This window comes from Panulirus ornatus, chromosome 34 (genome assembly GCF_036320965.1).
Source record: "Panulirus ornatus isolate Po-2019 chromosome 34, ASM3632096v1, whole genome shotgun sequence".
Taxonomy (NCBI): domain Eukaryota; kingdom Metazoa; phylum Arthropoda; class Malacostraca; order Decapoda; family Palinuridae; genus Panulirus; species Panulirus ornatus.
The window spans coordinates 14022520-14050417 of NC_092257.1; the positions used below are offsets into that span (position 1 = coordinate 14022520).

The following is a 27898-nucleotide window of genomic DNA, read 5'->3' on the forward strand; positions in this document are numbered from 1 at the left end:
CTGCATCCAATAATATCGAGGAAACCAGGCTAAGCTGCTCATAAATAGCTGTTTACATCATGGCTATCTAAGCCTTTGAAAACCATCAGATCTTGCAATAAATCACCTCTTAACCTCTTAATATTCTCTTAAAATAATACCCAGATGAATGAAGGATAGATAATTATGAAATGGAGATGGTGGCTAAATCTCATCGTAGATACACAAAGGTAGTTACCTTCTCCTTTCTAAGCTTAATAAGTTATGGCTGTCTAGACAGCTCTTATAAACCTACTTCCCATAAGAGGATTGATTTTGGTGGCTCACTGTTGTCCTCCATCCTATTCTTTTAAGAGGGGTGACTGAAACCTAATTCAAAATACAGGTGTTTACATGTTTACTAATAAGTAAATGGTAAATAGTAAGGATTAGTTTCCCAGTCTTGAATCAGAATGCCCTACTATTACGTTGGAATCTAAGTCCACCTATTTTTACTGCTTCTATGTACGGTATACCTTGATTCAAGTCATCAGATATGAAGTACTCATGAACTTTTTCCTCATAGTTCATAATTTGTCCTTTCATTTTTACATTAAACCTTTGAACTTTGTTAGCTATTTTCTTTGACAAGTCAATTCTTTATTCAGTGTTTCATAATTATAGCTTGGTTCTAGAAACTCACAATTTGTTATGCACTGGTGCATACATTCCTTCAACTATTTTGAAAACCTAATTGAAATTTTCCAATTTATCACAGTATCTTTAATATCTAACCCCTCAAAAGCAATGAGAAGATTACTGAAAGTACCATTCAATGACTTATGTTACCTATAATTAAAGGTAGAATTAACAGCTATCTTAAATGTACTGTCTGTGACCACTTGTATCAAACCTTACTTAATATCAATATTGAAAAGTTCCCATCTATAGCTTGAATCAAGCCTAATATACCTTTCTTCTGAAATCAAAAGAAAGGAAGGTGGTGGAAGCATTGAAAATGAAATACCTGAGGACAGTATGTGGTGTGAGATACGTTGATCATCTATGGAATGACAGTGTAAAAGAGAGGTGTGTTAGGCACAGTCCGAGTGAGATGGGTGACCACAGTGTGCTGAATTAGTCCAGACATATAAAGAGGATGAGTGAAAAGAGACAGTATGATCTAAATGTCAGATGTGGTGGAAGGAAAGAGGAAGGGAGAGAGATGTGAGGGATTTTTTGGGTTTGCTTGATGGTATAGTAAAGATGTAAGGTGTGGGCCCTTGATGAAAAGTGCAGAAACTGTGTTGGAAATAATATGTTTGAGGACTGTGGCATGAAAAGAGTTGATAGAATATCATGACAAAGCAAGAGATAGCCTGTATCAGAGAGATGAAGAGGGTATACCACATTGGTTAGGACAGATGGGGACAATGAGAGAGGAAAGCCTGACTAGGATGATATACATGTAAGGAGTGGGGGAACCAAGAAGGGGAAAACCAAGGAGAAAAGATGGAGGGGAGGGTCTCTAGTTCAGTGCATCATATAAGACAGCTAGAAAGTGGATGTGAGCACATGAAGTTTCTCTCTGTCTGTTCCTGGCACTACTTTGCTACATGGGAAATGGCAATCAAATACAAAGAAAAAAATGCTGTGTTTCCTCTGACAATGTTGAAAAGAACATAACCTACATTGCATCTTCATCAGGAAATATCTATCTTTAATCTCTAACCAAGACTAAGAGCTACAATTTAGTTTATAAATTCCTTCTAAGACACAATATCTCCATTTCATATTTGTTTTGTATGCTGCACACATTTACATAAAACACTCAAATAAAGGACTGTGAATTACGTAAGAAATACTTTTGGAGGGGGATGGGCCTGTTCCAAATAGACTAATTTTTAACTATAGTGCATAAAAGTACAAACTGAAAAATCTAAAAAATAATAGATATTAAAATTGTTCAGACATGGGCCATCCTTCATAAATTTCACTTATTTTAGGAAAACAAAGGTTGACTAAGTCCTTACAGTATCATGACTTAAATGACATACTAAGAAAGGTATTCTCATTGCTAAATCTAGGGAGTACAGTACTCCTGAAATCATTATTATTGTATAATCCAGGTCTCCTTTCTCTGAAGGAGCTCCTGAAGCTTTAAGGCTGTACTACTTTCAGTAGCAAGGAACTAATGAACTTCTTTGGGGTGAGAGGCTCCTCAACTAGACTATACTTCCCTTCACCAACAGACAATGATATTGCCTTGCCAAAGGTGACTTTTTACTCACAGTGTAACCACAAGCTGGTAGAGTCCAGTAACTTCATACTTCTGAAATTAATGTTATTCATTTTACACTTAAAGCAACAAATAATCTGACAGTATTTCTACACGAGTTTCTCCACACTTTCCATGTATAAGTAACTGGTACATACAAGATGATTAAAGATATATCTTTGTTGGCACCATCACAAACATCCTCTATTACATCAACCATACTATCTATCCAGGCACTTGGAAAACAATATCATAATGACAGGAAGGGTTTCTAAAGCAATTCTGTGTTTTGGTGAGCAACATATGTTAAGATTCAAGAGGCTTGCATCTCTACACAACATTTCAAAAGCCAAACAAATGTGATAATTCTTTAGCAAATATTCTGAGCATTCCTTTGGGTTTTCTAAATGTATCTAACTTAAGGATACATGTAAATGTATATTTCTTCTAATCATATCTTAATCTCTTCACCTTAAAAATCACATACATCTGCATCTAAAATATAGTGTTGCACTTTACAGATGACTGTAGATGCACACTTCTTCCTAGAATATGAATCATTTCTAAAGTGTAAGAAACGTACCAGCCATGCCCAGAACATTTACTGATAACCTTCGGAAGTTGATGACCCTATCAACAAGGCGCATTTCAACTGTATTTTTCTAATACAAAATCAAATCAACAGTGAAATAATTTTCTAATTATTTTCCAAATGTACAAATTTTTCCCTTTATAAGATTATACTGAGATATAGTTAATATGAGGGGCATTTTCAATAGATATCTTAAATCTATATACACAGCACAGTACAGGTTTAAAAATGTTTAACGATACTGTGGTTAGAAATGGCCATTCCCCACACAACAACAACCTTGAAGAGCACATCGGTCTTCTATTACATGTAAAGTCTGTTTAGAAGTTCTGTACCAATTATATTTGTATTTTGATCAGAATATTTTAATCTTAAAACCAAATAATATAACAGCCTTAAATGGCTATGTACTATCACAAAGGAAAATGCATTCTGTGAAGGACCATTTACTGGTGTCAAAAAACATTATATCACATGAATCCATATCATCTGAATCTATCACAAGAAAATAAACACTATTTGCTTTTGTAAGTTATAAAATCTTTCCTTACCTTCATAGATGTTCATTTATAAGCATCTATTCATGAAATGAAATTCTTGAGTTAAAAGCTATTCATATATATATATATATATATATATATATATATATATATATATATATATATATATATATATATATATATCATAAAGATATTAATCTTTTACTCTTGAAATATCAAAGCAGCAGATAAGAAAGTACATATCTGTCACATAACCCACTTTCTAATATCAAAATGTTTAATGTCCCAGCATAAAAATTCCTTTTCCTTACTGTTGCAGCATAACAACATCCAGCATATATGAAATATGAATTATCACACCTAGCTTAACACTGTAAAATGATTCTATCTAAACTTCACATAAACTTAATACGTCAAGATATATGAAATTATAATAGCTGTATTCTACATATTCATAAAACCACACAATAGGCTGTAGGAACTCATTTACGTATCATCAAGCAGTGTCACCCCTGCAACTTGCTGCTGGTCCTGCCGTAAAGTAATATTGACCATCTCCAAGGGTGTGACTCCAAATAAAGCTGGCAACATCCAAAGGGCATCAGCCTCTGCTTTTAATTTATCATTTTCTCCCTGTAGAGTCTCCTGATCCCTGTCAAGTTGCTGCTCATGCTCACGTAACTGTAAGAGGGTTGTGGCAAGCTGCAAATTGTGGGCACGAGCATCTTCACTACTCTGCTTTAAGGCCTTGATTTCTTGTTCTCGTTCTGTCATGGTTATAAATTGAAGGTAGATACAAAATAGGATCACTGTAACTCCCATTCGTTCTCTCCACACTGTTCACTCCTTTCAAAAATATTCTCATATTCTCTTTGAAGAAGTTTTTGATAGTCTCACCCCAACTCTCATATGCCCTCTTTTTCACCTTTCTTACCTCTCTCTTGTAAGTTGTGTCCTTTTGTACTCCTCACAATCTCTTATTCACACTCATCCCTCCCTCATTTTTTCTCCCTTTTCTCTTTCACTAATTCATTTTTTCATACCTGTTTGTCGTTTCCCTCATTAGCAAGATTGTGCCAGCCTGAGACAAGCAAAGAATGGCCTCAATTGCTCAAATCCACTCTTTAGCTGTCATGTAAAATGCACCTAACACCACTCTCCATACCATGCATGCATTCTGCATGTTAGGTTCCATGAGCTAAAGCATCTTTTACTCCATCCTTCATCTCTCTCTAAGTCTATCTTTCAACCAAGCTCCCTTCATTTGTGACACCTACACCTCTTGGGTCAGTGTAACTTTATTCATCCTCTCCATGTGTTCAAACCATTTCTGTATACCTTGTTCAGCTTTCTTACTCAGATTCAGCTCACTATCACACCGCTCTCTAAAACTGTCATTCCTTAAATGATGAAGCCTCCTCACAGTGAGATATCTATCTAAAAAAACTGAAGACTAAAGGGTCTTGACCCATATAAGGCTAATATGCACTTAAGCTGTGTGCAGATACACAAAACAGACCTCTTGAAATACTGTTCAAAATATTGCCGTTGAAAGAAGTACCAAAGGGGTGAAAAAAGGCAAACATCATATATATCTTAAAGAAATGAGATCAGGAAGAGGCACTGAACAACACAGCAGTCTTCCTGATGAGTGAACTCAATACTTGGAAAGATAATCAGACTGCATATGGGTGACTTTCCACAAGGGAGAAATTACTTAAGTGAGAGGCAACAAAGTTTTAGGGATACATCATGTGGAATGAACCTCTTAGATTTCTATAAGAATCAGGTCTGTCTCAAACAAAAGAGAAGGCTGGGTGGATTGTTTGTACCTGGACTACCATGAAACATACAATGGTGTACAACATGCGAGACTGATTAAGATATTGGATCACCATTATGGAATAAGGGAAAGACTCCTTCAATGGGAGAAATATTATCTTAGTAGAAAGAAAGAAAGAAAGAACCCATGTCAGAAGCCTTTTCCAAATGGGTGGAGGTCACCCATGGTGTTCCAAAATGATCTGTTTTCAGCTTGGCCTCATCTTGATTTATGGGAAACACTTGATAGAAGGTATGGACTCCTACCTGAATGTGTTTGTAGATCATACAAAGGTCATGAGGGAAGTGGAAAGTGAGGAGGATTGCATCAACTCTAAAGCTGGTGTAATATATGGCTGATGAAATTCACAAGTCAAAACCCTTCCAAGATACTTAACCCTTTCAGTGCAGTAGATATCAATTGATTGTTAAGTAGTTGGGTGCTATGAAAGTCAATCTACAAACTTAATTTTCTGCCATAATTTGAATTCCATGTGCATTCAGGCTATGTTGACTGACAACAGATGACAACCCAAACAAATGATGAGTGTCTGGAGCTGCCTGGAGGCAAGCAGTCATGCCCTTTCTTTAGGAATTCGCTATATATGTGTTGCCCACTTCCACCAATAACACCTACTGTTGTGTACAGACCATCCATACCTAGGACTGGCCTATCTGGTAAATACTGTGTTTTCCGTGTTTTTCCTAGACTAGGAATGTTTAATTCATAAGAAAAATAATGGGTTTGATAGCTATGAACGTAATTACATCAATAAAAAATTATGAACTTCTTTCCAACATAATAAATAATAAGCTTTACCTACTCTTGAAACATTCACCTCTAATTCACTAGAAAAAAAATTATCTTTATGTTCTCTCCTATCCCTAGAGATAGAAGACAAAGAGCACTACCCATTTATATATATCATTCATGGAACAGAGGAAGGTATCAAGCAAGGATTCTAAGGCTTAGTCATCTGTTCATGATGCTACCTCACTCACAGAAGAAATAACAAATACACATGAAAAAAACACATTTTCTTTTGTGTACTTTTTCATAAAACTGCTGTTTTTGGAACGTTTGAGGTGGTCAACAAAATCAAGAGCACACTGAAAGGGTTAAGGCAAACTGCTGAATGCTGGGCAGACACATGGATCTCCACAAAAACTTTTCTTGCCTTTCGGTGGGAGGGTAATGAAGCCAAGGTATATCTTAAAATGCAATAATATTGGGCATGCTGGATGCCCATATGGAGGGCAAAATATCACTATGATTTAACATATATCCAAAAATATACCGCCCTGTCATAGAAATAAAAGCTTATTCTTCTATATCTACAAAACTCTAAAGAAATAACAATCCTTACCAAGCATCTTGGCCATTACATCCTCTAAAGCATCTGCCATACTATTAATGCCACTAGCTGTTCCTTCCTCTTCAGTAACTTCTCCTTCTTCATCAGCATCCACTTCATCTTCATCTTCTTCCTCCTCCTCCTCCTCCTCTTCCTCCTCATCTTCCTCCTCTTCATCTTCTTCATCACCATCATGGTCATCTTCTTCATTATGGGAACGTGAAGACTGCTTGGAATGTGGTAAAACTGGTCCACCAGAGCAACAACTAGGACAGACTCCTGGTGGCAGAACTCTCAAGCCTGTAAATTGAAAACATTGATATGGATCTGGAGAAAGCATATGATAAGAGATGATACAGATGCTTTGTGGATGGTGTTACAAATATATGGTGTGGGAGGAAAGCTACTAGAAGCAGTAAAGGAATTTTTATCAAGAGAGTAAGGTGTGTATGCAAGTAGGGAGAGAGGAGTGTGAGTCTGCAGAAGAGGTGTGTGACGTCACCATAGCTGTTTTATTTCTTAATGAACAGAGTGGTGAAGGCAGTAAATGCAAAGTGAAGGCAGCATATGCAAAATTCTTGGAGTGAGTGGCATATAAGCAGTCTTTTGGGTGTGAAGGGAGGGGGGGGGGAAAGTTACAGACAATTCTTCTACTCTTTTTACTGTTATATGTCTAGAAATATTATCCACAGTAACTGCTCTTATATCTTACATCTCTATGTCCACAATAACTAAGGGTTATGCAACATGTAATCCATCATGCAAGCTTCTTATACACTCTACACTCAAACTTTTCCCAATTTGATACTACTATTGGTGTACACCCAATTCTTCAACCATGAATGATGCTAATCACAGCCTTAGCTTGTCCACTATCACCCATACTGGTATTTCTTATTCAAATTGTCTTTCCTACTTTAACAGGATGCACCAGAAACAAATAAACACTAGCATAATTTGCACACATCTGATCTCTGACTGCCATAAATGACTGTAGTCTCTTACTGATAATACCTCCAAAATAATTGAAATCCTTAACAATAATGGAATATCGCCCATACATCTCTACCAAGCCCTAAAAGGCAACTATAATGGGTGGGAGCAGGGGGGCCTGAAAATCCTTCCCTCATGTATCATCACTTTTTAAGTGTAAGAACAAAAGGAGAAAATTAAGGATTTTCCTCCTGTTCATGAAACTAACTCGCTTTGGCAGAAAAACAATAATGAATGAAAACAATCAATTCTTCATTCAAAATTATCATTACTGTATCTCCCTATCTCTTTCAGTATTGATAACCTTGCTCTCATATGCAGCTACATCTATCATTCTCTTAAAAACATCATGAAGACCATGAATTCTACCCTACTCCTCTAATTCCACAAGAAACCAATATCATGCACATATTCCAACAGGTAATTTCCATCTTGTTCCATCATGGTTCTGATGTGCTGTGATATTATAATCATCTAACTTTCTACACAATGCTCTATCTATAAAACAGTAAAAATCTATCGTGATATAGCCCACAGACATAGCCACACATTTATCAGATCATCCACTTATAATACACTTTAACACCTGATCTTTTTGCATTCAGATATCTCTTGGCACCATTCAGTATTCTTCCAATTATATTAAAAAGTAAATATTTCCCCAACTCTCCTCCTGTTAACTCTGCAAAATCCATAAGTGCTACATACATTTTCTTTTTCACAGTTAGTTTCTCCATTAAAACCCTGACTGCAAAGATCTACTTCACACATCATCTTCCCTTCCTAAACTAACTCAAACTTCACATAAAGGGGTTCAAAGTTTTACAAAATTAACCACAGGAAAAGGAAAACACACATAAGGTATGTTAATTTTACCTGCTCTAGAGCAATGCATCTGAGAGCTGACAAAAGAACCACAACTGAGGCAGTCTCCACTCCTGCCCGACAGTGTAGTTGCTGCCATCTGCCTCTCCTCTTCTGCCAGTCTTTCACGTTGATATTCTCCTGTAATAGCCTGTAAGTGAAAAGATACAAGTAAGACAAAATTACTTTTCCGATCAAAGCTGCTGAAGCCCAATGGTTGACATCAGTGAAACATGCAAACACACCATCAAAACCCCATATAAATGCAAACACACCATCAAAATTATATGCCTTTAACATAATTATTATATATCCTGAAGGGCAATGTAACTAAATTATTTCAAAACACTATTGTAATCACCTGCTAAAGCTGTAGCCCCAAGCTGTATCTATTGTCATGCTACCAAATTCTCTATGCATGAAACACCTATGCTATCAACATCTTGTTGCTGATCCTTTCCATGGTAAAGGAGAGCTGATGTGGGTGTTATATGGTGGATTCAGAGGTTATATTATATGTTGCTGAAGATAATACCCCAAAAAGTAGTATAATATTCTCTACATTGGTGTGGAAGGATGCCAATTGGACAGAGAAGGGTTTAGGATAGGGTAGGTATACAATAATTATGGTTCTTTCCACATGTAATTTCATGCTAGATACACCTGATTAAATAAAACACTTTATGATTTTATTAAGAGCAAGATTTTTTGGCATCACTATATATCAATTATGCATCTTTACATATCATACTTATGTTTTCTTTCTTTTTTTTTTTTTTTCTGTCTCCCGCGTTTGCGAGGTAGCGCAAGGAAACAGACGAAAGAAATGGCCCAACCCACCCCCATACACATGTATATACATACGTCCACACATGCAAATATACATACCTACACAGCTTTCCATGGGTTACCCCAGACGCTTCACATGCCCTGATTCAATCCACTGACAGCACGTCAACCCCGGTATACCACATCGATCCAATTCACTCTATTTCTTGCCCTCCTTTCACCCTCCTGCATGTTCAGGCCCCGATCACACAAAATCTTTTTCACTCCATCTTTCCACCTCCAATTTGGTCTCCCACTTCTCCTCGTTCCCTCCACCTCCGACACATATATCCTCTTGGTAAATTTTTCCTCACTCATTCTCTCCATGTGCCCAAACCATTTCAAAACACCCTCTTCTGCTCTCTCAACCACGCTCTTTTTATGTTTTCTAAACTGTAATATTTACACAACATATAATTTACATAGGCAGAGAGATTTTACATAATAGATGAACAAACACTCTAATTTCCATTGCTAATATTACAGACATTGTTTCCTTTATTCTAGAAATGACTATAATAATGTGCATATAAATCTGGCAAAAGGCCAAGATTCTGCATGTGCACTTTTTATAAGGATCTGCGAGTGAATGAGATGTATGATATTTCTCTATGTGTGTCCAAGCAGTGTCAACTGATTCCTCTACAGGTGCTGCCCTAAGATGGCTGAATCATGCATGCATGCATGCACCACGTCATCTACACTCCCATATATTGATGCTATTACAGTTCATGTGTAAAGGCATAAACGTAAAGCATGTGAGCAGATATTATTAATGGAATGACATCTGACTACACAAAGCAGACTTAGTCCTAGCTAAATCAACTTCATATGCAAAATGAATATGATAAGATGTAAATATTTTCATTCACTTCACTGTAATCAACAAAAGTCAGGATATGGATTTCAAGGGCTGTTAGTTTTCATTATGTTAGTCACATACACTTTGCTGGCAAGTTAATTAGATGTTTGTTTTCCACTCATTTTTTTTCTGACCAACTGTACCTAATAGATATAGGAATGATATCAGGTTGACAGAAGATAAGAAGTTATTCTTTACCTGTAAATGTTGTTTGCCATACAGGTGTTCTCTCTTGTTGTGAAGAGAGGTAAACAACTGGTCACAGATTCGGCAGTACAGTTCCTCACTATCATCATCCTGAGAATGAATGTTAAAAGCCTGTCCTATCAAGTGTATATAATAATCAATACTGACTTCCATGAAGATTATGAAAGAGAGGAAAAAACACAATTTTGAATATTCAATAAACTGTCCCCAACATTTGAGCAAGAGTGTTAGGTGACTCAACATGAGAATCTTTTCAAATACTTTAGTCCATGTATATATACTGTGAATTCTGAGACCTTAACTTTTTTAAAACAAAAATTCCTTAGCCACTTACATCAATTTCATCTGTAAAGTCAGACGACTCTTCTGTAGTCGTGCCACCTCTTCTGATGACATCTGGAAATAATTACAAGGATTACAATGCTTTCACTTAATACCCCTCTATTGTCAGGTGAAAAGCTTCTAGGTGCAAACCACAACAAAACTGATATTTTTCAATTCATGTCCATTTTCTTTATCCAAACATTTATGTCCTATCAAGATATATATCTCTATACTTAACAATTCACTTTCCACAATAAGTAAGAGTGGTGGTTCACACAATATTCTACAAAGACTATGATTACTGATGATCTTACGCTTATCTTTACTACCTTTACTGAAGAAGGTTCACTGAAATGATTCTGACACATGGAGAGGATGAGTGAACATGAGGGAACAAGAAAAAGGGGTAAACCAAGGAGGGGATGGAAGGATTGAGTGAAAGATGCTATGAACATGCAAGAGGGTGCAAGGCATGCAAGTGGATAAAGCAAAATGGAGCGATATAGTTTACAGGGAATGATGTGTCGTCACTGGTCAAGGAAAAACACAGAAAGGTCTATGGGGCCTGGCTGTGAACAGATGGCTCTGGTATCAGTACATTATACATGACTGCTAGAGAATGGATGAGAGTGAATGAGGCCATATCTTTGACTGTTCCTGGCACTACCTAACTTATGCGGGAAATGGTGAACAAGCATGAAAAAAATCTTTTCTTTAAAACTATTAGTTCAATTCATATCTTTATGGTGTTAGACAAATATTCAACTTATGCCTCCAATGGTTACCCTGATACCAAAATAAGATATTTATTTCACCATTATGAAGTATTAACTGCTTTTTACCATTTGACTGGTCACTAAGGTAACTAAATAACAAAGTTAAGGAGACAAGTAACTTCACAGGTTATACTCCAATATAGATAAATGATAAGGATAAAAAGAGGATAAAAAGAAACTGCATTAATTTCTGGAATTAAAACTACAGTGCAGAGATCCTAAGAGATAAAAAAATCGTTCTAAAAGATTTGTTAAAGCAGGCATAACCAAATGTTCAGAAATGTAAATAACCAAATTTTGTTAAGACCTCTTTGTAATGACAAGGATGACTAATATTTCAAATACTAAACTATCTAATTAAATGAAAGTCTTTGCTATTGAAAAGCAATATGTTACACCTAATGCACTTACAGAAAACCAGTACTTACTTTTAATTCTTTTCTTCCTTAGTAGCAGCTGATAATCATGAGATTGCCTATATGCTTGTAACTCATTTCTATATCGCCTCTTGTCCTGCTCTGATCGTGTAACAAATGCAGCCTTCTGCTCTGCAGTCATAGCTGACCACTCAGCTCCCAGTAATTTTGTCACCTGAAAAGACAACAGATAATTACAACCATATTCACAGACCAAACAAATGAGTGATATTGATCAGAAAAATTTTAATATACTTAAAGCAAGTTAAATTCATTTTTTCTGAATCTACATTTTGCTGTTCAGTTTTCTTGTTCATGGGATATTAAGCAGTAACACTTCAGTCATCTTAATCAAAGGAACTTAAATCAAAAGAACTTTAAACTGATCCACAAAAACATTTTCAAAGAAAGAGAGCCAGATTTGAAACATCATGCAATCAAGATGTTTATTCAAAGGCATTCCCTGACACATGAGTAACAACCTTAAAATACCAGACTCGTCCTTCCCTATTATCATTTTAAGAACAGCTATTGCAGTCCTATCAAAAAAACATACTATTCAGTCTATGACATCAGGATCATGACAGTTTCAATTATTTCAACTGATATACAAACTACTAAAACAACTGAAGAAAAAATGCTAGAGTTCAAGATTAGTGTATTTGTCTCATTGTCAAAGGGAATTTTCTCATCTATCAGTTTCTGTCTACTCAGAGTAAAAGGAAGTGCAGTACAGATGAGACTGTACTGAATATAAGGGCACAGTGTAATGGAAATAAAGGTGCAGTAAAGATAATGGTGTACTGAATATGGCCCTTGACCTGAACTGTAATATTTAAATCAATGGCCACACATTGGGAGTGGCAGTAAAGGTGAGGATGCAGAAAAGTTGAAGACGTAGTCATTGAAGGTGCAGTGAAGATATGTGTGGAGTGAAAATGACCTTTGTCCTGAACTTTAAGGTTCAAGTCAATGCCTGTAAGAGTTAAGATCAAAGGCCGGTGATTTCAAGGATGTAATTAAGATGAAGGTGTAGCAAAGAGGACCAAAACCATTCAAGGAGTGTCAAGGGTATGATGAGGAGGGGGTTGGCCTTTGACCTGACACCTATGGTTCTGGCCAATGGCATGTGGTGCTAGTAGTTTTATGAAGATAAGGGTGTACTAAAGATGGCCTTTGATCCGACCCTCAAGATGAAACAAGCTAAGTTAAGGCTGACCACAAGTCAGTCAAAGAAGCTTGGCTCAAAAAGGGTTATACAAGAAATTATGAATGCCCATACCCATTATAGCTAAGGTGCTCATTTCTATATACTAAAAACTAACTAAAATCCCTCTCCTTTTGCAAGAATTTCTCACACAAATCCTACAAAGCAAGCACCTGGTCCACACATCTTCTACCACTCCTGATGCCAGACTGCTCCCCCCTTGTCAGATACTTAGTGCATCCTATTCATCACCAATTTCCCATGAAAGGAGTACTTATCAGACTTACACCTCAACAGTTCAAACATTCATTTCCGTCCTCCCTTTCCCTTATAAAAGGTCATTATACACGCATTTTTCTAATAATTTTTTTTGCACCTCACCTCTGACCATACAAATGACCATACATTTAATCCATTCTACTCTTCAGGAATTGCCTAACCCCATACAACGTTACACAAGAGATTGTACACTATGGCTGTATCATACAGCCCATCCACAGTCCATCCAAGGACTAGCAACTTATAACATATTTTGGGCCATGGTGAAGTCTTTTTGTATATCACATTGGGCTACACTACTAGTAAAACTCACTCCATCGTTCAGTTAAACCAGTGTCATAGATATAAATAATGGTCACCTATTTTCAATAAAAATATCTAGCTGTCTAATTCAGCACTCACCTTAATAGTCCAAGAAATTGCATGTAGATAATGGGTGCAAATTCAAAATTTTGGTAAGTGATTATAGAATCTAAATATGTAGCGATGAATATGGTTACATTTGCAAGGGAAGCAAAAATCCATCCTTAGGTCTCACAATATAACATAAAGTTGTTATGTATCTAATACTATAAGACTAAAAAGAGAAATATATCTTGTTAAAATACACTGTAGCTCAATTTAATGACTATCAAAGGCTAAAGGCCACTGAGCTGGATTCCATACCCTGTATCAAACATGCAAAGAGCTAAATTTGATATTTTTATGGTGATGTGCTATATAGTAATACGTCTTTCAACGATGCTCATTCATGTGATTCCCCACAGTACAATAATAAAAAAAAAATTGTACTTCAATTGAAAGTGAATATTACATGATAACAATTCCTAAATATTGCTCAACACTCGTATCACTTACTTATGCTTCATTTACCTACATCACTTTAAATAAACAACCTTTATATATTCAAAATAAAAATGTATGTATGCAAGAAAAAAAATGAGGCACAGAAACAAACTGATACAGTAATAGGTCAAATTTTCCTAAACTTTAAAAAGATTCCTACTTAATCACAAAGAAGCTGGGAGATTTCCTTTCAACAGAACTAAATACTTACAGCCCCAAAACTTAGTTCTGGCCGTGTTTCTTTGTAGTATTTACGCCTTTCATTGAGGAAAAGAACATATGCTGTTAAGGGTGCTTTTGGTGGCTTGGCTCCAGGAAGCTCTGGTTTTCGTTTGCGTCCTTTCGGCCACCCTCCTCTTCGTTTCTGTGGTAATGTAAAATGTTACACTTCCAGCAGCACAGTAAGAAATCAAAATATTAATTATAAGCTCACATGTCTACATCTAATAACCTATAACATTTGCAAATAATATTCATTCTGTTACCTATTCAACAAGCGCTCTTCCCTTATACCTTACCTTACCTTCTTGCACCAGGATCCCATTCAATGGGGTTCCTGCAGAGCTCAGAAAGTCAGCCACATCCAACAGGAAGGACCACAGGTCAAGAAGAGTGGTGGTTGTTTGTGCTTGTGGGGTAAGTGCAGAATAACAAAAGTGTTCAGAGTCTTCAGTGTGGAAACTGCTTCCTGAACATTAGGGTCTTGTGAATATTGAGGTAATGATAGTAATGCTGAAGAAATGGGTAATGTCCAAAATGTGTACAAGAAAGTGCAACTTGTATGTGTTTAGGGAAAGTAGCCTCAGATGGGTGTTATCTGGTAGAAAGAAATCAAGATTAAGTTGTGGGAAGTGATGGCTCATTTATAGGATGAAAATAATAATGCCTTTTTTTCATACTTGTCTGCCATTTCCCCCACAGTGAGATAGCCCCAGGAACAGATGAAGGTCCTCATTCACTTACATCCACTCTCTAGCTTAAATGTCTAGTGAAAGAAAGCAAGAGCCCCATATCCACAGCCAAGCCATTGAGACCATTCCATGGTTTACTTTTACACTTTCAATAACCTGGTTAAACCCAATGACATGTCATCTTCTGTATACCACATAGTTACAATTCAATCTGTCCCATGCATTCATTAAAACTCCAACTAACCAATCAACAACAGTCAATTTCTTCATTGAAAAATTCAATAGCAATCCCATCCACTCTTTGCAACACTTCATCTGACACAAGACTTTCACTATCTTTTTCTTTTCAAGAAAGGACATTCCATGACTCTCTTCCTTTGCATACCTGCCTGATCCAACATTTGCCACCCTATCATCTCAGCTATACATCAGTTCTTTCAAATACTCACTCCTATCCCTTTTAGTCCATAAGGCAATAAAACTTACATTATGTAATATGTAATTTTTATACCTGTTCATCATTTCCCACATTTGTGATAGGTAACACCAAGGTACAGATGGAATTCAAGGAAACACTGTTTTGAATAAATCTATATCTACATACATGTAAACCTTTTAAGGAAAAAGGGTGGTACAATTATTTTTCTTTTACATTTTCAATCATCACTGATTTATGAGTAACACCAAATTCTATATCTATATTTATGAATAAAGTCATAATATAAATTCTACAATATACTAGCCTTCACAGCAGTAGGAGAAGAAGAAGGACCTCGTGTCACTGAAGGTCGAGGTTGTATGAAGGATGGTGCCAAAACTGGAGCCTCTGAGGCAGACTCAGTTGACGATTCAACTGGCTCATCCACAGATGACCCCATGCCGCTTGTCTCTCCATCAGTATCCACTCTCTGAGGTACCTGAAAAACTTTATGGTATAAATATGTTTACATATAAATGTGCTCAAAACTTCCATATCATCTACAAATCAATACCACAGTATGAAAATATGAAAGAAAAAGTGGCTTACCTTTCTCAAATTCTTTCTGAGTATGCCGCCTTCTCTAGGTTTTGCTCCACGGTAACTTTTAGGTTGAGTGGGCCATCGTACTGATGGACCCACGAACGGTTCTTCACTAAGCTCATCTTCATCCAATGAAGACTTGGAGCATGCAGTTAGTTTGAATTTCACTCCTGAAGGTCGTGAACCTTTCTCTTTGTGCAATGGCAGCACAGAAATATTTTCAAGTTTTTGTGTCTCTTTGAATTTGGTGGGCAAAGATAAATTACTACAGTATTTAGAAGTATATTTCAGAATTGTGTTGGTTTCTGCTCCTGATGACAGAGGTTCAGCCTCCAATGTTAATGGCAAAGAAGATGATGATGTTATGGGTACAGATGATGATCTTGATGTGGTTATAACATTGGCACGAGAATATGTCCTAGGTGTGGTTTGCAAAGATAAATTAAGTTTGCTCAAATCTTGAGAGTCTGTCTCATAATGATTTGGTCGATTTGGTATCTTGGGCTGATATTTACTAGGTGATGAAGTTCTTTCCCTGGAGAGTTTTCTTGCATTGACTCTTACCTGAAAAACAATTCACAATGGATATCAAGATAACTGGTAAGATTTCCTAACATTGCAGATCACAATAAACATGATCTTGAGTGAACATGTGCATTGAACTCTACACACTAATGTCTCAAATCCAGCAACCATGGGAATGAACAGCTGCTGCTTTAGGGATCTGGCCCGAATATAAGTATCAACATCGCTAAGGAAGACAAGAGCTAATCATATGAGATAACTTGGGCAATTTCATTTTCTCAATAAATAGTTTTTTAAAAGTTCTAAAGAAATTTCATTTGTAGTTATCTATTAAACATAGAGTGAGGCAGAGTTAGTTGGTTAAAAAGAAGCTGATGTGCTTAAATCACTCAAATACAAGACTACTGAGGTCAGCTGATAATGTCATATACATTCTATGATGATAATTCACAACTGAGCAAACAATGAATAGTGTGACATGAAGATACCCAGGCAGAAATACTGTACTGATGTGAATTCTGCAAACACAAGCACCATTATACTCAACATCAGTGCCCTTACAAGTACCAGACTATGAGATTATTTGGAGCACCAGATTGGAGACATTAAAGTGTAATACCATACATTTACTTTCCCTACTATATGTGCATATGATACAGTGTTTTTCCCACTACAAACCATGGTGTCCTCAGAGGAGGGGATATCCTGAGTGATGGGAGGAATCGTGACGTCATCATTCAACAGTAGCAGTGTTTGTCCATCCAAAACTGCCCCTTCACTCACCACTTCAGACCCTTCTAGCAACAATGCTTCATCACCATTATCTGCATCTTGAAGTCCAAGTTGTATGGTACTTCCCACAACCCACAGTGCATCCTCTCTACCACAAAATAACAAGAATTAATCATATATTTATATTCTGAAGATGTAAGTGAACTGCAATTTTGAAATATGCAACATACAACAAACAATAATGGAACCAATACTGTATAAAAGTATATAAGATTAGCAAAACACCATAGAAAACAAAGGATTCATCAATCAATGACTTAAAAACCTACATCATTTTACAATAAATCCTCCCTATCAATGCACATTCAATTCCTGCGTGAAAATGGATGATAATCAGCCACCTTGAAATGAAATACATAGAAATATCAGCCATACCTTAATACATGTAGATAAATGAGAAAAGAACATATGATTTGGAATAAGCTTGTAGCCACAAGGAAATATGAGAAATTAAGATCATTTTTTCATTTTCCTTGTAGCTACTGGCATGTGACCATATATGACAAAACTCTGTACAGACACATTCATGTGGAAGCTGTTAACAAGAGGATGGATGGGCAAAAGGTCAGAGAATATGAAAACTACTCTTCGAGAACAAGGATATAAAAAACACAAAAGATTTGATAGAAAAGTTTTGGAAAGTGAGGTAAAGGGGGAGGGACAGAAGATAGTTAAGAATAAGAATATACCACAGACCAGCGCACTATACAGCACAGTAAATAACAGACAAAGATACAAGAAGGGAGCACTGAAATAGACAATGCCTTCCGACACAGAACTGAACTTAAAAACACTTAAATCATGCCTGTCTGGTAAATTTCATCAATGAAATTGAAAATGAATTAATTTAGTCTGTTAAGGAACACTGGGAGGGGTATCCATGAGTTCTTTTTATTTCTACAAGCGTTTCACATAATCTGACATTTTCTAACCCCCATTTCCCCTAAGCTTCATAGCCCTCTCACTTATCTATCATTCCATGAAAGAGAAATAATGCTCCAATTCAAGCAACTGTAGTTTTGATTACGTCTACTAAATATGAGGTGTCCAATAACAGACGATTCTACCTAATGCATATGTTTATGAGGCTGCAGCCCTAAACTGAAATTTTACGAACCTAACTTTCAAGGATGACAAAGAACTCCCACTCACTCATCATCCTGTGTGCCTGAAGGCTGGAGGTCGAGGGTGCCCGTGAGTGGGAGCCCTTGGTGCTGCTCCGTCGTCGGCACCTCATCCTCTTCACCACTTCCACAGTACACCAGTAAAGTCTCAGATGCTTCTAGTTCATCCAGCAGGAGTGGAGTGCCCTCAGCACCCTCCATACCGGCGAGGAGGGCACCCAAACTACACCTTCCCTTGTAGTAGCTCCTTGTACAGAAATTCCCAACAATCAGAACCCTCCCTTTCTGATCCAAGAGGCGGGCAAGAGGATCAGTCATGAAGTGCGACTTTTAGAAAGGAGAAAATATACACTTCAGCCCATCATCAAAACTAGCATAGTTTACAGATTTCAACAGATAAGGAAAAAAAGTATTGCAAATAGCTTTAATTCTATAGTTAGTCGACAATGAAATGACGAGCCTTCCGCGCAAGTCGCGTCTCACTTGTCGATCAGGATCAAAACAAAAACAAACTGAGGCTCGCATCATCGCGCAACACTTGAGGAAATACTTCCTACTCAGTGGCTTTCTAGGGGCAACACTTCCACCCCTGTGGATAACCTGAGACAACATTACTTACTCCATAGGTCACTGGAGGCAACACCACCTCCCATGTGGCTCACTTGCAACACCAGTGTCACGAGACAACACCACTTCATTCCATGGATCACGAGAGGTAACACCAATACCTTAATGGCTTACTTGCACCTCTGCTGTCCCATGTGTCACGAGACAACACCACGTACTCCATGGGTCACTGGAGGTAGCACCACCTCTATCATGGCTCACAATGTAAAAGTAATTCTCCCATGGTTCACTTGAGGTAACACCATGCCCCCTAACACCATCTCCCTTATAGCAATCATACACATGAAGTAACATCGTCTTCCCATAACTATGATTGACGTAGTAATATCACCTGAAGGCCATGGCTCACGAAATGATACACATCATGGCCAAGGTTCACTTGATGCGACGCTGCTTAAGCCATGGCCATGGTTCACTCGAGGCAACACCACCTCAACCGTGGCCTTGGCTCACTTGAGGCAGCACTACCTAAGACATGGCCATGGTTCACTTGAGGCAACTTTACCTTAGCATGGCCATGGTTTACTTAAGGCAACGCCACCTCGTCCACATCCTTGGCTTATATATTTAAGGATACGGTCCTCTGGTTTCAGTACTGAAGCATTGTACGTGACAGCTAGAGGGAATGATAGGAGCGAATGTGAGATTGTTGAGCAAATACTTCTACCACGGAAAATAACAGTGGATAACAAACAAGAAAAATAATGTCACTGTACTGCAGACATAGTCCTGAGTGATTCTTTTTTCTTTTTGAACTTAAGATTTCGAAACATCATCACCGAACAGTCCAGGTGGTGTGGGTAGACCTGTTAATTTAAGTCGGAACTGTGGTGATGAAGATAAAAGACTTGAGACACTGCAGTATTATTAAAAGAAGCCTTCTTATCAATACTAAGATCACTGTCATTGGAATATTTTTTCTTCATGTTTTTGCCTGAGTCAAGCTATTTTACGGAACGCTAATTATTTTATTGGTTTGTTTTTGTTTTTTAACGTTATCTCCGCGAGTCCCTCACATTTGTGAGACGTAGACTAATCCTTTGATCTTTTGAAATCTCGAAAAACCTTCATCTCTTCCTTTAATACCATTTAGTTATCCGTCGACAGGGACGTAACGAGAGGAGCGGGAATGGACGGGGTCGTTCGCCCGGCCGTCCTCCCTTGACCTTCACAGTGTGTAATGAATTTAGTATGAATGATTTATACACTTTTACATTTATTCTATCCCTTTTATTCCCTCGAAAGGAGATAAATCGATGTGTATTCAACAATGTCAGCTTAAGTTTTTCAGTGATTTATACTCGGTGACTTGTGGAACTAGCGTCAGATTCACCATCTTCCTAAAACACGGACGTAAGTTAAAAGTAACGAAATGTTCTGTACCTGCATAAGTATTTTGATTTTTTTCCCTCATCGAACAAAACTTCCTGGAGTTTCCTGTTATATGTTATCAAATACATGTTTAAAATCGCTTACATACTGTCACCAGTCTTGTCGTAAACTTACCTCTATACACCTGTATTTTGTTTTGAGAAGTGGATGAATATTCGGAATCGAATGTTGCATACAAATATCTGAAAAGCTGCCAAGGTCTCTAAGATGCGTTTAATTTTTACATATTCTTTTGAGATGTTCGTCTTTCTAAGGTCGCGAGTTGATAATTCGCCCCCTCCCCTGAAAGTTCATAAGTCTCTTCCTCCCGAAAGTTCATTATTCGCCCCTTTCTCCCTGAAAGTTAAGTAATTCGCTCCCCGACCTCTTGACCATGAATACGCTCCTGCCTAGCCTGTCTCAACCCTCCTGCAATAGCTCATTGCCTCCTTTCGTGCTTCCTGATCCGTGTGAATATAGTAGATTGTCATAGAGAATCATAAATCATCATGGTCACTCAGAGTGAACCTATGACAATCCCCATTACCCCCAACGGATAGGGGAATCACTAAGCAACTGGTTTACACAAGGCCCGTATGAAAACAGAAAGGCGTCAAGGGCTAGTGTGTTTCTAACCTTTATCGAGCATAGTCTCGTTTATAGGCCTCGCGTGTTTCGTATCAGATTATGAACCATGAGTTTCATAAAAGATTTTTTGAGAATGGGCTTGTCAGGGGCGCAAATGGGGATTAACTTTGATATACTTGGATGAGAAAAATAAGGGTAGAATCCTAAAATGAAGTCGACCTGACGGGAGGAAGAGACCCTAACAACCTTGCAACTGTTCATAAACGCAGCGTGAGGTGTGACCGTTGGTTATGAAGTAACGCTTAGAATTCCCAAACACCTTCGTTTATAAACAGCATGGTCACACCCAGGCATGCTACGGTACGTCAGAGATGCTCGTTTTGCATGCAGACTTGTCCCCTGCTAACGAAATGATTTGCAGTCACCACAGGCCTCCGTGCGTTGCGTGAGACTGCACTGTTTTCATGCTTCACTGTCCGTTACGCCATCGGCTGTGGCATAGTCCAAAGGAACCCGAATTTTTCGGTCTTTTTCTTCATCGTGTATGGGTCTACCCGGTACTTTACTGTAGTTTCCCCATTAACCTGCCAACTGTAAGTATAATGTCAATGATAAAGCCAGTCCTAGTCCTAATAGCCTCGGACGGCCTGCTTTGATTGCTTAGCTTATATGTATATATATATATATATATATATATATATATATATATATATATATATATATATATATATATATATATATATATAATACTTTGTCGCTGTCTCCTGCGTTAGCGAGGTAGCGCAAGGAAGCAGACGAAAGAATGGCCCAACCCACCCACATACACATGTATATACATACCTATACATCTCAACGTATATATATATGTATATACTCACACAGACGTATACATATATGCACATGTACATAATTCACACTGTCTTCCCTTATTTATTCCCGTCGCCATCCCGCCACACATGAAATGACAACCCCCCTCCCCCCGTATGTGTGCGAAGTAGCGCTAGGAAAAGACAACAAAAACCACATTTGTTCACACTCAGTCTCTAGCTGTCATGTATAATGCACCGAAACCACAGCTCCCTTTCCACATCCAGGCCCCACAAAACTTTCTATGGTTTACCCCAGACGTTTCACATGCCCTGGTTCAGTCCATTGGCAGCACGTCGACCCCGGTATACCACATAGTTCCAATTCACTCTATTCCTTGCACGCCTTTCACCCTCCTGCATGTTCAGGCCCCGATCACTCAAAATCTTTTTCACTCCATCTTTCCACCTCCAATTTGGTCTCCCACTTCTCCTCGTTCCCTCCACCTCTGACACATATAGCCTCTTTGTCAATCTCTCCTCACTCATTCTCTCCATGTGACCAAACCATTTCAAAACACCCTCTTCTGCTTTCTCAGCCACACTCTTTTTATTACCAAACACCTCTCTTACCCTATTATTACTTATTCGATCAAACCATCTCTCACCACATATTGTCCTCAAACATCTCGTTTCCAGCACATCCACCCTCCTCCGCACAACTCTATCTATAGCTGTTCGCCATCTCCCGCATTAGCGAGGTAGCGTTAAGAACAGAGGACTGGGCCTCTGAGGGAATATCCTCACTTGGCCCCCTTTTCTGTTCCTATTTTGGAAAATATAAAAACGAGAGGGAAGGATTTCCAGCCTCCCGCTCCCTCCCCTTTTAGTCGCCCTCTACGACACGCAGGGAATACGTGGGGAGTATTCTTTTTTCCCCTATCCCAGGGATGATATATATATATAGATAGGTAGATAGATAGATAGATATGTGTGTGTGTGTGTAATGATCAGGCGGGCATTGATATATTTGTATTCGGGGTCTGCTGCAATGTCCGTGGAGTATTTGTTTGTATGTAGTCCTTTAAATATCCATTCCATGAGGGACTTTTGCAGTCATTTGAAGTATTTGTCTAATTTTGTTTTACTCTGTGCTGAAGGTGGTGTGTTGTCACAGCAGGAAATGCGACGCGTGATGGTGTAATTTGCATGCGCTCAAAACCTACAGTGGTCTGGCTTGTTTTCTTAGATCTATAACATGACGTGTGTCGCCCTAGGCTTACAGTATGGGCTGGTTTTGTTAAACTCAGATCCACGGTATGGGAAGATTTCACCAACAGTAGGCCTGCAATATATCTTGGTTTTGTTGATCTTCGGTCTACAGCATGACCTGGTTTTGCTGATTGTCTGCAATATGCCATGGGTTTCCCACTACCATTGGGAGTACAGTCTTGTCATCAAAGAACTCCTCGCTCGGAAGGAGTCTACATTTCCCTGCAACTGGGAGCTGCGCATCCTTAGGATGCAGAAACCTTTAGGTCCTGAGTAAGACCAGGACTCTCACAGAAGTTGGTCGTGGGGTGATTATGAAAATAGATTAGCCACATGGTAAACCATGCCTTCGTGGTTTCAGTAATTCGTTAAACCACGCAGCCAAAGCCATGGATTGGATTTGGTTTGCTATTATGTCTGCCCTTTATCTATAGGGAGGAGAATGCATGTTTTCAGACTGATAATCCTTATCTCGGACTTATTCTTTACATTTCTGCACACATATTTTCCAATTTGAAGTCATTAACGTAAGATTATGATCTTGTTTGATGCTTGCTATTGGCCAGGGATATCCATGACTACTTCGACGAAACAGACTTGTGTTTCATCTGCTATAGAGTTTAAGAAACTGCAGCCTGATGTATTTGTTCACAGTAACACTTACTTGGAATAAGGCATTCAGTTCTATCGTAATTATGTCACATCGCTAAGTCTTGAATGATATTATCGTTCGAACATTGTGCATGTTACTGTGGAAACCTTCGTTATTGGCATATCTACCATTAGATTTATACTTAAGACATCTATTTCCAATAAAACCTAACCTAATCTACAATTCCTATACCACAGATTTTTCTAATAAAGCTCAATCAAGTTTGATGCCTCACCACCGCAAGGAGAAACATACGTAAGTTTCCCTCAAAACAGACAACGATGACACATGATTTATAGAAAACCAAATTCGTGATAAGCGGAATAACTATGCCATTATAGTTTACTTACTAGAGGGGACGAATGTCAAACGAAAAGAATTGAAGAAAATTTGCAATTCTGAGTAAAAGGAGTTACAAGATATTAATGTTACATTCCTTTTCTCTATCGCCAGCTTCCCTCTTCCTTGTCCTGCTTTACGGCCTGACCTCAGTAGAACACATCTGTCATTCTCGTTCGCTGTTTCCCGCATGAGTAAGGTAGTGCGAGGAAAAGAGGAAGAAAGGCCTAATTTGCTTGCATCCACTCTTTAGCTCTACCCAAAGGATATGCATGCCATAGTGTTGCCGGACTCCGTCTGCTTAAGGTTCTACCACGGGTGAAGGGTCTCTTTGGCGTGGCTGTGGCAGCGTCAGCTGGCGAAACACAGTACAGTCTTGTCAAAGAACTCGCTTCAAAGGAGTCCATCCTTTCCCTGCTACTGATTGTACCACAGCCTTGGGAATGTAGGTTGACCCCTGAGCTGATGTTCAGCAAGGTCGTATCATTATCAATGGACGAAAAGGAGTACAATCTCGTCGAGGAATTTATCACTCCAAGAGAAGACATGATTTCCCTGCTACTGATTCTAGCGCAGCCTTGAAGCTGCGGGAGCCCCTTAAAAGGGGTGTTAGGATTGTATGGTTGAAATAATTACATGCATTAGAGGCCTTCATCTAATTGTGGTTAAGCCGCAAGTGAAAAGTCACCTTCGGCAATCCTGTACAATCATCTTTATTGGAAAGGGAGTACAGTCTTGCCGTGAAAACATCTTGCTCCAAAAGAGCTCATCGTTTCCCTGCTTCTGACTGTAACGGAGCCTCGAGATGTACACATACATATAAGACTATTGTGCTTTTTCCTGCCATTGATATGTCATTCGAATCCCGCTGTACCTACGAAATGGCACGGGCTGCACGCCTTATGGCCCAGTTGTTTAGGCCACACACACACACACACACACACACACACACACACACACACACACACATTTACTTGTGAAGCTATTGAATTACTCTATATTTGTGAATTCCGAACAATGTTGGCGTGCGCCCATGAAATAGTTTGGGGCATTTAATTGCTCGTCTCCACACTATCAACAAGTTCTCATACGATTCTGCGTAAACAGTTTCATTATGAATGGCGTCTGGGTAATTCTTTGTTTACCTTTGACGTCACAGAGAAATGTTTTCAAATGGAACATTTCGGTCAAGATTCGTAAGCATTGCGCCAGGACGCGCGCTGTGCCAGTCATCGGTTTAAGTGTCGCAAGCTTTTGGGGGTCGTGGATGGCCTTAATTTAAACATCCTCGAGGGTAACGGGGTCACCTGTCGGCATGTATGTCATTTACGCCATTAAAGAACATCTCATTGGGTATTTGAGGAATGATGTCGCCAGTGTTTGAATATCCACGTCACCCTCCCAAAACAAGAAAAAATATATGTTCCATATGCCACATGTAATGCGTAGGTGGAGTCAAAAGCCCCCTTCTGCGGGCGCGTGAAAATACAGACGGAATATACGGACAAAAAACTGGCGAGCGGCGAATTTTAGGAACTAATTTAGCTGATGCGCATACATCCTGACATGTGCTGACTGGTAAGAGCAAGTTTGGTCATGTTTGGTACACAAGCGAGAGTATTTGGCCACGACGTTATCTTGTAAGGGCAAGCGAGCATGGACTAGGCGCATTTGATATACTCATCTACTGCACTGGAGCTCAACATACTGGTTGAATATATTTCTTTGAATCAACCAAAGTAATTATCTTTCGACTATAATAACTTTGTGAAGATGCGTGCTTCTGAATTATCATTTAATTGTATAACTACACCTTCTTTATGGTCTTATGGTAGTTGTGCGGTCTACCGACCGGGTTTATATAGACATCGTGTTTATTTACAATTGGCTAAACAACATTAGAGTAGAGTATTCCCTAGTGCATTGAGAAGCAGACCAACAGCAGGTCAGCTGCGCGCGCACCCACCCCCTTAGGCAGGACATGACATCAGTTGCCAGCTATTGTTTATTTCTTTGTACGTATCTCCTGGTGTTATCCGATATTCACACGGTAGTACTAACAACCATTGACAGAATTCTTGTGTTTACCACTATGTACATGACTGGTACCTTACACTGCGTGCAAACGGAATATAAAATCTTTGAACAATAAATGACTTTTCGAAAATATTCAGTCATTTGGATTCCAGACAGGGTATAGGGGGTGTATTAGCTACAGATCACCTTTCCTAAAACCACAATGAATCTCAGTTTGAACACAGTTAAATGTCTGGATGAGGACGAAAATAATAATTTAAAACGACTAGTTGGACTCTCGTGTCAGCTGGGCGACGCCAGGCTGAGCGACTCGGAAAGTTGTCAGTGTAGAGTTGGTGCAGTGGGTGATCGTGTGACGACTGGATCTCCTGATATATACTCGTAATTCATGCAAAGTTGTGATTTTGAAAGGCTGACAGTTCGATCGGAATATTCCAAAGATTTCGTAAAGTGAGAGTGATCATTGAAATCCTCAATTTTATCAATTTGTACATGAGATAAAGGAAATATAACAGTTTTCTTGTGAGTACCTTCCACAGACCGGTCGGCAGGGTGGTTCGGCTCGTGTGGGATACAACAAAGGACAGGTAAGTTAATTTGTATATCGGCTTACCTGGCCAGCTACTGCAGCTTTAGCATTGACAGTGGTACATGATCCTATCTGTACCACATGCACGACTCTACAGGTAGGGACTGAAGATGTTACACTCGCGTTAGCACGCGACATAGCTCTATAAATAAACCACGTGTTTAAACCACGTATGACATTTATCTCCTCAACTTCTAGGATGCTGAAGTCTTCTGTTGTGTAGCGTTTCAGACTCTTCGGCTAGAATATATATATATATATATATATATATATATATATATATATATATATATATAAAGCATAATATGTAGTAACGTTGCAAACCTTGACCAGAATACTGATGAAGAAAGAAACCAGTTATTCTAGGTACAGAAGTTAATGCCCCCTTTGTAACACGTGCAACTTGACTAAATCGAATGACCGACTGTAAAATTATTACTGTGTCACAGGGTGAAGTCAAGGGCACTGATTTAAGTTAAAGATGGTTAGGCAATTTAAGGTTAAACTTGTGTATAGTTTGTTATCTATCTGATGTCCTGGTTAGCTATGTTCTTGTCGTTATCCTGTTAAGTAATCGCTCACTCTTCGTTGCATCCACGTCTCTCTATTATCACTACCTGACATAATATGGTCACCAACACAGTCATCAAATGCCATCCTTTCCTCTCGCCTTATCATCACTGTCACTTTGAAATCGCTCTCATTAAAGTCTTTCCATTCCTCTAATGATATGTATTACCGTAGTGATTACTCTCGTACCCTTCTTACCATCATGAACCTTTCAGTATCACATTTCTCAATTGCTGCTTGTATACCGCTCTCGTAGAAGCGATCCACCTATATCGTTCAGTGTCATCTTCGGATCGCCAAGATTCTGTCACCTAACATTTCTGTCACTATCCTCACCTTCATGTTCTCACTATCGTCGCACTCGTCATGACAGATCTCTTTAAAGTTCAGTAAATCTGCTTAAATACATCATTCCCTCTAAATATATGTAAGAATTATATGGCCTTCACTTTCTCTTGAGATGCTGGTGAACGCAACCTTCAGATTTTGAACGGTAGTTGCATTAGACTGTTCTGAAGGTTATAATTATTACTTGCAGTGGAGTTGCAAGCCCCATGTAGTTAATTAG

The 27898-nt window shown here is 38.5% G+C and overlaps 2 protein-coding genes across 6 annotated transcripts in view; one reads left to right on the forward strand and one right to left on the reverse strand.

The window, feature by feature from the left end:
- Window positions 1–1965: 1965 nt before the first annotated feature.
- Window positions 1966–18795, reverse strand: LOC139759893 (uncharacterized). Its single transcript, XM_071682441.1, has 11 exons — window positions 18508–18795; window positions 17242–17443; window positions 16045–16602; window positions 15761–15934; window positions 14318–14470; window positions 11787–11949; window positions 10593–10654; window positions 10250–10348; window positions 8374–8512; window positions 6517–6804; window positions 1966–4095 (listed from the first exon to the last, which is right to left on the reverse strand). Exons 1-11 carry the CDS (start codon window positions 18678–18680, stop codon window positions 3815–3817), a joined length of 2292 nt encoding a protein of 763 aa, XP_071538542.1. The 5' UTR covers window positions 18681–18795; the 3' UTR covers window positions 1966–3814.
- Window positions 18796–26500: 7705 nt separating this feature from the next.
- The window catches only part of LOC139759894 (uncharacterized), a 295508-nt gene continuing 294110 nt past the window's right edge, over window positions 26501–27898 (forward strand). For all 5 annotated transcript variants that reach the window (XM_071682442.1, XM_071682445.1, XM_071682446.1 and 2 more), the window contains exon 1: window positions 26501–26758. The gene's annotated coding sequence lies outside the window, so the exon portion shown is untranslated. The remainder of the gene's footprint in view (window positions 26759–27898) is intronic.